The sequence below is a fragment of the Saccoglossus kowalevskii genome, chromosome 3, assembly GCF_978046115.1.
Source record: "Saccoglossus kowalevskii chromosome 3, keSacKowa6.1, whole genome shotgun sequence".
NCBI classification, from domain to species: Eukaryota; Metazoa; Hemichordata; class Enteropneusta; family Harrimaniidae; genus Saccoglossus; species Saccoglossus kowalevskii.
This window is the reverse complement of record NC_140643.1, coordinates 4,148,876-4,162,139: the sequence shown is the minus strand read 5'-3', so window position 1 is coordinate 4,162,139 and position 13,264 is coordinate 4,148,876. Positions and strand designations below refer to the sequence as shown.

Here is a 13,264-nt window from a genome sequence, read left to right as displayed (position 1 = left end):
AGGAATGAATGATTTAAGGAATCAAACAACTAGATATGATATGATATGATATGGAAATAGGAATGAATGATTTAAGGAATCAAATACCTAGATATAATATAATATGGAAATAGGAATGAATGATTTAAGGAATCAAATGACTACATATGATATGATATGGAAATATGAATGAATGATTTAAGGAATCAAACGACTAGATATAATATGATATGGAAATAGGAATGAATGATGTAAAGAATCAAATGACTAGATATGATATGATATGACATGATATGGAAATAGGAATGAACGATTTAAGGAATCAAACGACTAGATATAATATGATATGGAAATAGGAATGAATGATTTAAAGAATCAAATGACTAGATATGATATGATATGATATGATATGATATGTAAATAGGAATTAATGATTTAAAGAATCAAATGACTAGATATGATATGATATGATATGATATGATATGATATGATATGATATGATATTATATGATATGTAAATAGGAATGAATGATTTAAAGAATCAAATGACTAGATATGATATGATATGATATGGAAATAGGAATGAACGATTTAAGGAATCAAATGACTAGATATAATATGATATGGAAATAGGAATGAATGATTTAAAGAATCAAATGACTAGATATGATATGATATATGATATATGATATGATATGATATGATATATGATATGATATGATATGATATGATATGATATGATATGGAAATAGGAATTAATGATTTAAAGAATCAAATGACTAGATATGATATGATATGGAAATAGGAATTAACGATTTAAAGAATCAAATGACTAGATATGATATGATATGGAAATAGGAATGAACGATTTAAGGAATCAAACGACTAGATATAATATATGGAAATAGGAATGAATGATTTAAGGAATCAAATGACTAGATATGATATGATATGATATGGAAATAGGAATGAATGATTTAAGGAATCAATCAACTAGATATAATATGATATGGAAATAGGAATGAATGATTTAAAGAATCAAATGATTAGATATGATATGATATGATATGATATGGAAATAGGAATTAATGATTTAAAGAATCAAATGACTAGATATAATATGATATGGAAATAGGAATGAACAATTTAAGGAATCAAACGACTAGATATAATATATGGAAATAGGAATGAATGATTTAAGGAATCAAACGACTAGATATAATATGATATGGAAATAGGAATGAATGATTTAAAGAATCAAATGACTAGATATGATATGATATGATATGGAAATAGGAATTAATGATTTAAAGAATCAAATGACTAGATATGATATGATATGGAAATAGGAATTAATGATTTAAGCAATCAAACGACTTGATATATGATATAGAAATAGAAATGAATTAACTCAGTTTTGAAATAAGAATAAATATTTATCAATGATAAAATCATTACATATAAGTAAAGAACAGATACCTGATAGGAGATGTGGCTTTCCAACCCTCAGGAACGTACAAATTCTCCCTAATTTTAAAACCATCTGTCAAGACTTTCTTCTTTTGTAGTTTTTGAGGCTTTCCTGTATGAGATTTATGATCTTGACTTATTCTGCCATCAATAGCAGCTGATGCTTGTCTTCTTCCAGCAGTCACTATGGAAACATAATTATAAGATTACATTATTGACATCATTCTTTTTGAAAAAACATAGTCAAATGCTAAACTGTAATAATAATTATGTATTGAAAAAAAATCAATAAAACAAAAAAACCTTAGAAACAATTCCCATAGTATTTAACACATGAAGTACAAATAAGGAATACCATATTTATTATATTAGAATGACATCACCAATCATTGAAATATGTCTTATTTTGACTTGCCTCTGTCATTTACATTTAACAGTATTTAAAAATATAACTGCAAGCAGTGATCTGGTTCCTAATGGCTATGGTACTAATAAATATATGCAGAGTTGATATTTTGGTCATGTATCTTGTTCAACAACAAAAATATGCATTAATTATCTGCAACAGTATACATGTACAAGATATTACAGTTACACATGTCAATGAGGTCAAACCACCATATATAGCCATCTGATGTCAGACATCTTGTACAATATTGCACTGATTGCATTGCCCTATCCCCAACAATGCTTGTGATATTACAGGTATAATGTATGCATACTAATGTTCACATGACCATAAATGGATATGTGATAAGTTAGTCATTTCTCCAATGCCTTAATTACAGCATTGGTTGCATGTGCAAAAGTACTTTGAATATTAAATGTATGCATATTAATGAGATCTCATGACCAAATATGGTTAAATGATATGTTATAATCTCATCTCATATCCAATACCTTCATTATTGGACTGGCTGCATTTGTGGAGACTGTTAGTCTGACCTACATGTAATTAGACACCCACTGCTGTTGCCACACCCACATTTATTTCAACCTATCTATTAGTTACTATTAGTAGTTTGTTTGTTGTTTCATTGTAACTTGCATGTAATCGAGTGAAGCGAATAAATAGTTCAGTTATTGTTACCGCACGGTGAACTTGTCTTCTCGATCTCTCTATTCCGGGTTTCTACCCGCAACCGACTCACCCGCAACCGACTCAACTCGCGTGCCCATGCGCACAACATTGTTAAATCTGTAGCAGTGCTTGAGAGATATTACAGTTGTGCATCTTAATGTGGTAACATGACACAATTTATACAATGTAATTAATTCAGGTATGTGGATTATCTAAGAGCACCAATGTACTAAGTTCCATTTAAATTTGATAGTGGCACTAGAGATATCTGTTAAACACCACGCAAATTATTAAAAAAGTAATTAATATATGCACAGAATTCAACCCTATAGCACAGTCCCTCTATCACCGGTCACCGGTGATAGAGGGACTGTGCCTATAGTGAACACATGTGTGGAACATCCCAAAAGCCCTATGTACCAAGTTTCATTGAAATCTAAGGGGTGTTTGTTGAGTTATTATAGAAAAGTTGAAAATTGGCTAATTATGCAAATTTGACAATTATTATGCACAGGTTTTGACCCAAACCTAATGAGTACTGTCCCAAAGCATCTATTAAGTTCATTAAAATCTGTTGAGATATGCAATAGGAAAGCTAACAAGCAGCATGTTGGCTGAGATAGCTCCGCTGTTAGCAATACACATTTCAATTAAAGAACTGAAGATATCATTAGAAAATGAACAATATGTATAGTATCAAAGCAATCAGACTTTCTGTTTTCAACAAAAATTTAAAAGTATTACTTTTTACCAAAAATAACAAAAATATTCATCAAAATTAGATACTGTAAAATGATTAATTTTTACTGGGTTTAAATTTCGCTGATTTACCATTTCAGGCACATTCAGTGGGTTTTAAATTCACTGTTTCGTCATTTAGATAATGTGTTCTATGGTAAATTTTACATATTCACTGGGTTTTAATTTAGCGCATTTTGCAGTCAGCAAAATAAGCTAAATTAAAACCCAGTGAATAATTACCCCCTTTACAGTAATTGAAGAAATCATCACGAAATGAACAAATCTGAGAGAGGTTTACCTGAGGTACCTATATGTATAGTATCAAAGCAATCAGCCTTGCAGTTTTTAACAAGAAGTTGAAAATATCACTTTTTACAAAAAAAGACAAAAATAATCATTAAAATTAGAGAATTGAAAATAACATCATCAAACAAACAAATCTGAGAGAGATGTACCTGTGATACCTATATATACTAGTAGCCTCTCGGCTGATACAGCTCCGCTGTTTGTGATGCATGCTCTGAAAACAATGACTAAGAAGCAATTTAAACTTAATGCAAGCTGCTTTAATATCGTAAGACATCAATTTCTTGATTTTGTTGCAGAGAATAATTCACTAAAATTAGAGATTTGAAGATATAGTCATGAAATTACCAAATCTGACAGAGATTCACCCAAGGTACCTACAAATAAAGTTACAAAGCAATCAGATTAGCAGTTTTCAAGAAGAAGTTGAAAATAACGTTTTTGACCAAAAATTACAAAAACATCTATCAAAATTAGAGAATTGAAGATATTGTCACAAAATCAACAAATCTGACAGAGGTCCACCTGATATACCTACAAATACAATATCAAAGAAATTGGACAAGCAGTTTTCAGGAAAAGTCAAAAATGTATAATTTTTTACCAAAAATGACAAAAATATTCATGAAAATTAGAGAATAGAAGATATCATCACGAAATGAACAAATCTGAGAGACGTTCACATGTAGTACCTATATATGTCATATCAAAGCAATCAGACTTGTGGTTTAAAACAAGAAGTTGAAAATATTACTTTTTACCAAAAATGACAAAAATATTCACCAAAAACAGAGAATTCGAGATTTTGACATGAAATGAACAAATCTGAGAAAGAACCATTCAAGGTATTTGCATATCAAATTTGAAAACATTTTGACTTGCAGTTTTGAAGAAGAAGTTGAAATTGTAAAGTTGACGATGATGGATGATGGCGGACAATCAGTAATATGAACAGCTTCGCTGTGTTGACTTTGTCGACAGCGGAACTAAAAAGTTAACGCGGACGACGGACACCGAACGATGACGGACAATCACTCATATGATAAGCTCCGCCCGACAAAGTCAACAGTGGAGCTAAAAATTGGAAAACTATTATGCAAATTAGGTAATTATTATTCACAAACTTCAACCCAAACCTAATCAGACCTGTGCATTGTCCAAGGGCTTCCTCGTACTAAATTTCAAATGGTTCTTGAGATAATGATGGAATAGACAAGCATCACATACATATATACATACACACAGACAGGCAAATCCAGAAGTCTTTCGCATAGAAGTCATTAAATTTGTAATTTACAGCTATACAACAATGTAGTTCGCAAACTCTGATGACCACAAACATTAGCAATGTCCCATCACAATGTACATACCTGAGGATGAGGATGGCGCAACTGGTCTTGGTATTTCAGCCGGATTTTTGTAACTTTTTACATTATCAAAATCTACCCTTTCTTCTCGTATCATGTACATTGATAAATAAGCTTCTACATGAGCTTTTTTCCAAAATATGCCTTCCCTTGCAGTGATGTACGGAAATTCACTGAAACTAGCAACACTAAAAACAAAAATAAAATTGGAGGAATGTTTAATGCCTTATAAAGAACACAAGGTTACTAGGTCCATGAGACTTAGATCACAAACAAGCAGCCTATCGGCTGAGATAGCTCCGCTGTTAGCAATGCACATTTCAATTAAAGAACAGAAGATATCATTAGAAAATGAACAATATGCATAGTATCAATGCAACGGGACTTGCTGTTTTCAACAAGAATTCAAAAATATCATTTTTCACCATAAATGATTGTGGTTTTTAACAAGAAGTCGAAAATATCACTTTTTACCAAAAATGATAAAAATATTCATCAAAATTAGAGAATTGAAGATATCATCATGAAATGAACAAATCTGAGAGAGATCCACATGTAGTACCTATATATGTAATATCAAAGCAATCGGACTTGTGGTTTTTAACAAGAAGTCGAAAATATCACTTTCTATCAAAAATGACCAAAATATTCACCAAAATTAGAGAATTGAAGATATCATCACGAAATGAACAAATCTGAGAAAGGTCTACATGTAGTACCTATATATGTAATATCAAAGCAATCAGACTATTGGTTTTTTACAAGAAGTCGAAAATATCACTTTTTACCAAAAATTACAAAAATATTCACCAAAATTAGAGAATTGAAGATATCATCACGAAATGAACAAATCTGAGAAAGGTCTACATGTAGTATCTAAATATGTAATATCAAAGCAATTGAACTATTGGTTTTTAACAAGAAGTCGAAAATATCACTTTTTACCAAAAATTACAAAAATATTCACCAAAATTAGAGAATTAAAGATATCATCACGAAATGAACAAATCTGAGAGAGGTTCACATGTAGTACCTATATATGTAGTATCAAAGCAATTGGACTTGCGGTTTTTAACAAGAAGTCGAAAATATCACTTTTTACCAAAAATGATAAAAATATTCACCAAAATTAGAGAATTAAAGATATCATTACAAAATGAACAAATCTGAGAGAGGTCCACATGTAGTACCTATATATGTAATATCAAAGCAATTGCACTTGCGGTTTTTAACAAGAAGTCGAAAATATCACTTTTTACCAAAAATGACAAAAATATTCACCAAGATATCAACATGAAATGAACAAACCTAAGAGAGGTCTACCCAAGGTACATATACACCAAGTATCAAAGCATTCAGGCTTGTAGTTTTCAAGAAGAAGTCGAAAAAGTAAAACATTGACACGGACGACGACGACGACGACGGACAATCACTCATATGATAAGCTCCGCTCGACAAAGTCGACAGCGGAGCTAAAAAGAGAACTGACCATCATGAACCACTGATGTCTCAGACGTGGTATCAGGTGTTTAGAATGAGTTAGCATGCCTTGCTGACTAGACACACCCATCATGATTGGTCTCGTATTGATACAAGTATTGAAATCTAATCTTGCCAAGTAATAAGTTAACTATAGAGAGTCGTAATTAGGAATACTGTTTCACGTAATACACTAGACAGACAAGTCACATTTGGTAATTATCTGTTCATGTCTTCCAATAAACCTTTTAAAGGTCTTAACTAGTCTATTTCTCAGCAACCTTGCTCAACTAGGTTTCCAGCTAGTGAGCTATGTCTTACTCAAAAATCATCATACAACATACATGCTCTACAGTATCTACAAGTTAAGACATGTATACACAAGAAGCTGAAGGAATACCTAAAAGATACAGAAAATTGATAATTTCAAAATTGAAATCATCTTGACATCAATATATTTATATCTTGCATCCATGTTTTTGCTAAAATATCCATGTTATGCATTATGACAATGGATTTATACATTTGAGTACCATTTTTGTGAAAGAAGGCCTGCTTTACCAATGAAGCTAGTCCAGATTTAAGTTTATTGTATGGTATATTAGTGTATAATGTAGCAAAATAAAAATTACTAACATTGCATTTTGGGATACATATGTGTACTGAGAACACTTTCATGGGGTATTTGAAATTATCATTCAACTGTAAGACTGTCACTGATTCTACTCAAAGTGACAAAACAAAACAAAGTCCATGAATATGCAGATATGTGGAAAACTTATTTGCATTACAAAAGTGTATATTGATTTTGAAATCTTCATTGCAAACCCTATCTTCATAAGTCTTTGATGTTACTTACAGGTTTTCTTCAGCTTGCCCATCTTTTGTATCAACAAAGTGAAATAGATATTGTTTGTTTCCTCTTTTATACACACCATTGAGTTGGTCTATCAGGAATACACACTGCGATAAAACAATGTATTGACAATATTATACATTAAAGTGCCTGTGCAATGCCCACCCTCACGTTTCCTATTTTAGATCTGTGTCCCACTGAAATGGGCAGTTACTGATTTTTTTGCTGAAAATGATTACTCGTATCCAAGTAAATTTGGGATATTTCTCGTGTTGTAGCCACGCCCACCTATCCTGAAACGGTCAACTGTTTCCGGATTTCTGACTCTCACCGAAAGTGCGCCACCAAATGACAAAAATGTGAGAGGAAGTCATACCCCCGAGCCGTAAGAACACTGGTCATTCAGTATAGTTTTAAACAATATACATTTTTCGGTCGGCGTTTTTTCTTCTTTTTTTTGTGAGAGAGTTTTTAGTTGTTGTGTTGTGTTGTTGGCAGTTGCAGTGAAACGTATAGTCATAGTGTATGTATTCACACGTTTCTAATCGATTCGAAGGTGCGACATCAGTGGACGAAAGCCACTTAACGTAAACCTAGCGCAACACTTTTGAAAGAAAATAGATTCCGGACCAGCCCATGATCACCGAGGCGGATTTTAGAAGAGAGAAAGAGACGTCCGGCAAGTGTTTCAAATGAGTTGACTTTTTTTGCGATCGTGATTATCGTTTTATCGTTTAGTCCCTGTTAGGTAAAAGGTAGCAATAATTTTGACAGTGACACAAAAACGAAGCGTCGGACAAACAGGAAATTACACAGCCCTTACACATTTCTAATTGTTTTCATTTTCGAAGGCTAAAAGTTTCTGAATTGTTTGGTGATTGGTGTTGAATGTCGAATTCACACCTCTGTTCTTTTTTTACCTCCATGCTTGCAGCTTGATCTGCGTAATAATTTATGAAATAAGAATTATTATAATTATGACAATCACGCCATGGATCACGCTAACTCGAATACACTCTGAATTTATCTGTATGTGTGCCGATCTCGATTATTTAACGCCGCTTTTAACGCACTTGCCCTCGTCCTGACCCGGCGCGTTCACCTATTTCAACAAAAAGTCAATTTATTTCCACGCGGCTGTCATTTATTTAGTAACTGTGATTTGTCGTTTTTTTAATTATTTTATAGTGATCACTATAGTCTAATGTTTAGAATGTCAGAATATGTTCTCTTTTATTTTAATTTTGACAGTTTTACTCAGACGATCAATGAAATAAAACAGTGTAGTGACGTGCCTAGTAACTTGCTAAATAACGAGATAATTCCGACGTCAAATTCTATTTTGTTCAGCGACAGTGTACAAACGTGCGCCGGTGTCGGTCACGGTTACCAGCTACACCAGAACGGACATATTTCGCATCTAACTCAACCCCATGCAACAAAAATTGATACTATGTGTTCATTATGGTCCATTCTCCCTCGACGAACAAGTACATAAGTGACAATTTAGTCAAAGACGAGAAAACTGCACAAGAAATTTGCCTTATTTACACGTATTGGCAATGCAAGCTGCCATGCGACTTCCCCTTCTGACGTCACAAGGGAAATTTCTGTATGCAAATGAGAAGCTAATGAGGAGCCTCGTTTTAAAATACACAAAAATAAAGTTGCCGTAGAATGAGTTTAAAACACATTTTTTCACTTAAAAAAATAATTCATGCTTAGAAACTTAAAAATTATTAATATTTATGTATCAAATGATAATTTTAGGCGTGAAAATAGCAGCCATTTCACAGGCACTTAGTTTCATTCAATTTGGTCAAGGCAAAAATTCCAAATCTATCCTTGACATTCAGCTGGTCTTTCCACACTCAGTACACTCACAAACTCACTATTTTGTATTATAAAACTGTACAGTGTGTTATTGAAATGTCACAGTCTTAATTGTTTATTGGTACCATGTGCAGCCCTGTTATCAGGGAAGTACATGAGGTCAATACATGAACAGAAAAACATGATTGTGTATATGCTAATCGTCAACACTCAATGTTTCCCCCACATTTGTAGGGATAGTTTAAACACCTAACCCACCATTATTTACCATGTTCAGATGAAGTTTGTTTGTGAACTTCTATGCGAAGCTGAACTCCACAACGTGCTAACAACACTGTCTACCACTGCAAGTATATTCATAAATGCAGTATTGAAGGCTAGTGAGTGTAGATAGAAAGTAGTGAGTTTCTGAAAGTGCTGAGTGTAGATAGAAAGTAGTGAGTTTCTGAAAATACTGAGTGTAGATAGAAAGAAGTGAGTTTCTGAAAGTGCTGAGTGTAGATAGAAAGTAGTGAGTTTCTGAAAATACTGAGTGTAGATAGAAAGAAGTGAGTTTCTGAAAGTGCTGAGTGTAGATAGAAAGTAGTGAGTTTCTGAAAGTGCTGAGTGTAGATAAAAAGTAGTGAGTTTCTGAAAATACTGAGTGTAGATAGAAAGAAGTGAGTTTCTGAAAGTGCTGAGTGTAGATAGAAAGTAGTGAGTTTCTGAAAGTGCTGAGTGTAGATAGATAGAAAGTAGTGAGTTTCTGAAAGTGCTGAGTGTAGATAGAAAGTAGTGAGTTTCTGAAAGTGCTGAGTGTAGATAGAAAGTAGTGAGTTTCTGAAAATACTGAGTGTAGATAGAAAGAAGTGAGTTTCTGAAAGTGCTGAGTGTAGATAGAAAGTAGTGAGTTTCTGAAAATACTGAGTGTAGATAGAAAGAAGTGAGTTTCTGAAAGTGCTGAGTGTAGATAGAAAGTAGCGAGTTTCTGAAAGTGCTGAGTGTAGATAGAAAGTAGTGAGTTTCTGAAAGTACTGAGTGTAGATAGAAAGTAGTGAGTTTCTGAAAGTGCTGAGTGTAGATAAAAAGTAGTGAGTTTCTGAAAATACTGAGTGTAGATAGAAAGAAGTGAGTTTCTGAAAGTGCTGAGTGTAGATAGAAAGTAGTGAGTTTCTGAAAGTGCTGAGTGTAGATAGATAGAAAGTAGTGAGTTTCTGAAAGTGCTGAGTGTAGATAGAAAGTAGTGAGTTTCTGAAAGTGCTGAGTGTAGATAGAAAGTAGTGAGTTTCTGAAAATACTGAGTGTAGATAGAAAGAAGTGAGTTTCTGAAAGTGCTGAGTGTAGATAGAAAGTAGCGAGTTTCTGAAAGTGCTGAGTGTAGATAGAAAGTAGTGAGTTTCTGAAAGTACTGAGTGTAGATAGAAAGTAGTGAGTTTCTGAAAATACTGAGTGTAGATAGAAAGAAGTGAGTTTCTGAAAGTGCTGAGTGTAGATAGAAAGTAGTGAGTTTCTGAAAATACTGAGTGTAGATAGAAAGAAGTGAGTTTCTGAAAGTGCTGAGTGTAGATAGAAAGTAGTGAGTTTCTGAAAGTGCTGAGTGTAGATAGAAAGTAGCGAGTTTCTGAAAGTACTGAGTGTAGATAGAAAGTAGTGAGTTTCTGAAAGTGCTGAGTGTAGATAGAAAGAAGTGAGTTTCTGAAAGTGCTGAGTGTAGATAGAAAGTAGTGAGTTTCTGAAAGTGCTGAGTGTAGATAGAAAGTAGTGAGTTTCTGAAAGTGCTGAGTGTAGATAGAAAGTAGTGAGTTTCTGAAAATAATGAGTGTAGATAGAAAGAAGTGAGTTTCTGAAAGTGCTGAGTGTAGATAGAAAGTAGTGAGTTTCTGAAAGTGCTGAGTGTAGATAGAAAGTAGTGAGTTTCTGAAAGTGCTGAGTGTAGATAGAAAGTAGTGAGTTTCTGAAAGTGCTGAGTGTAGATAGAAAGTAGTGAGTTTCTGAAAGTGCTGAGTGTAGATAGAAAGTGGGTTTCTGAAAGTGCTGAGTGTAGATAGAAAGTAGGGAGTTTCTGAAAGTGCTGAGTGTAGATAGAAAGTAGTGAGTTTCTGAAAATACTGAGTGTAGATAGAAAGTAGTGAGTTTCTGAAAGTGCTGAGTGTAGATAGAAAGTAGTGAGTTTCTAAAAATACTGAGTGTAGATAGAAAGTAGTGAGTTTCTGAAAATACTGAGTGTAGATAGAAAGTAGTGAGTTTCTGAAAGTGCTGAGTGTAGATAGAAAGTAGTGAGTTTCTAAAAATACTGAGTGTAGATAGAAAGTAGTGAGTTTCTGAAAGTACTGAGTGTAGATAGAAAGTAGTGAGTTTCTGAAAGTACTGAGTGTAGATAGAAAGTAGTGAGTTTCTGAAAGTGCTGAGTGTAGATAGAAAGTAGTGAGTTTCTGAAAGTGCTGAGTATAGATAGAAAGTTGTGAGTTTCTGAAAGTGCTGAGTGTAGATAGAAAGTAGTGAGTTTCTGAAAGTGATGAGTGTAGATAGAAAGTAGTGAGTTTCTGAAAATACTGAGTGTAGATAGAAAGTAGTGAGTTTCTGAAAGTACTGAGTGTAGATAGAAAGTAGTGAGTTTCTGAAAGTGCTGAGTGTAGATAGAAAGTAGTGAGTTTCTGAAAGTGCTGAGTGTAGATAGAAAGTAGTGAGTTTCTGAAAATACGGAGTGTAGATAGAAAGTAGTGAGTTTCAGAAAGTGCTGAGTGTAGATAGAAAGTAGTGAGTTTCTGAAAGTGCTGAGTGTAGATAGAAAGTAGCGAGTTTCTGAAAATACTGAGTGTAGATAGAAAGTAGCGAGTTTCTGAAAATACTGAGTTGTGATATTGATGGGGATGTACATAACCATTTGCAATTACAAATATATCAAGATTGCTGATCATTTTCATAATTTAACTTTTGTTTTTCAAAATAGTTATTAGTGTGTGCATGTGGTGGTGATGGGGGGGGGGGTTATTTGCATATATAATTATGTAATAATAATAATAATAATCTTTATTGAAACTGTATCCCGGAGTGGGATCTTAGTTGAAAATACAATAAAGTAATACAAAAAGCAAAAAGATAGCAAACAAAAAAACAAAACACAAGACATTCATAGACAATTGAAAAAAAGAAAAAAAAAATTTAATTATTTGGTGGTTGGTTGATGCATCTGGCATTTTAAGATTTTTTCTTGTCATAATTTGAAACAAGTGTGGATGAATTTTCCTAGTTCAATGATTGTTTTGTCATTTTCACTTTTTAGTATATTTGTAAGCTTTTCATCATCCATCCCCAAGTTGCTTATATTGTATTTAATATTGTTGATCATGATTTCTCGTTCCTTCTTGTATAAATTACAATTGAGAAGAAAATGTTTTACGTTTTCAATTTCCTGTTTGCCACAAACTGGGCAAATTCGGTCCTCCGCTAAAATGTTATTATATCTGCCCCTTTCGATTTGAAGGGTATGAGCACTTATTCTGAGTTTTGTCATAGCTGCTCTATGATTTGGATTTTTGATTGTGGTGAGATATTTTTCATATGCAAATTCTGTTTTAATTTTCCTATAGGTTCGTAACTTGTTTTTGTGGTTTTTACCTTTATTGTCATCGTGTAATGTTTCTGTACTATGTATTTCAAAGGATTGTTCTAGTTTGCGCGTTACTGTTTCAGTGATTTGTTTGTCATCAAGAGATTTATGGTTTTCCCAAATATTTCCCATATTTAAATTTTCTAAAATTTGTTTTATGTCTGTTACCCAGTTGTCTTTTCCTTTTTTATCAAGACGTATTCCAAGATTGTAAGCTTCATGTACTAGCGAATTTGGGTTAGAATTATTTATTTTGATCCAATATTTGATCATATATTTTAAGCTCGTTGATAGGAGAGGATATCTTCCCAACTCTAGTAGGCTTGCCAAATTACTTGCTTTGCTATTTACTTTTAGAAGGTATTTGCAGAAATGTATTTGTACTTTTTCCATTGGTGTAGACAGATTTGCCATTAGATGCGATTTGTTGATGTTTTCACTCGTCTAAATTTCACTGCAGTAAAGCATAATTGGTTTTACTATTGCATCGAACATTTTTAAGTATGTTTTGATTGGAATTAGTTTTTCTGAGAATAACATTTGTTTCATTTTGAAACATGCCT

At 33.0% G+C, this 13,264-nt stretch overlaps 1 protein-coding gene across 1 annotated transcript in view; it reads right to left on the bottom strand.

Annotated features, from left to right (window-relative positions):
* Positions 1-13,264, bottom strand: part of LOC100376560 (uncharacterized) — a 146,484-nt gene that overhangs the window by 108,011 nt on the left and 25,209 nt on the right. Inside the window, exons 8-10 of the mRNA XM_085496698.1 lie at positions 7,283-7,386; positions 4,948-5,132; positions 1,459-1,633 (exon numbers count right to left, since the gene is read on the bottom strand). Of these exons, the coding sequence (XP_085352824.1) occupies positions 1,459-1,633; positions 4,948-5,132; positions 7,283-7,386 (464 nt within the window). The remainder of the gene's footprint in view (positions 1-1,458; positions 1,634-4,947; positions 5,133-7,282; positions 7,387-13,264) is intronic.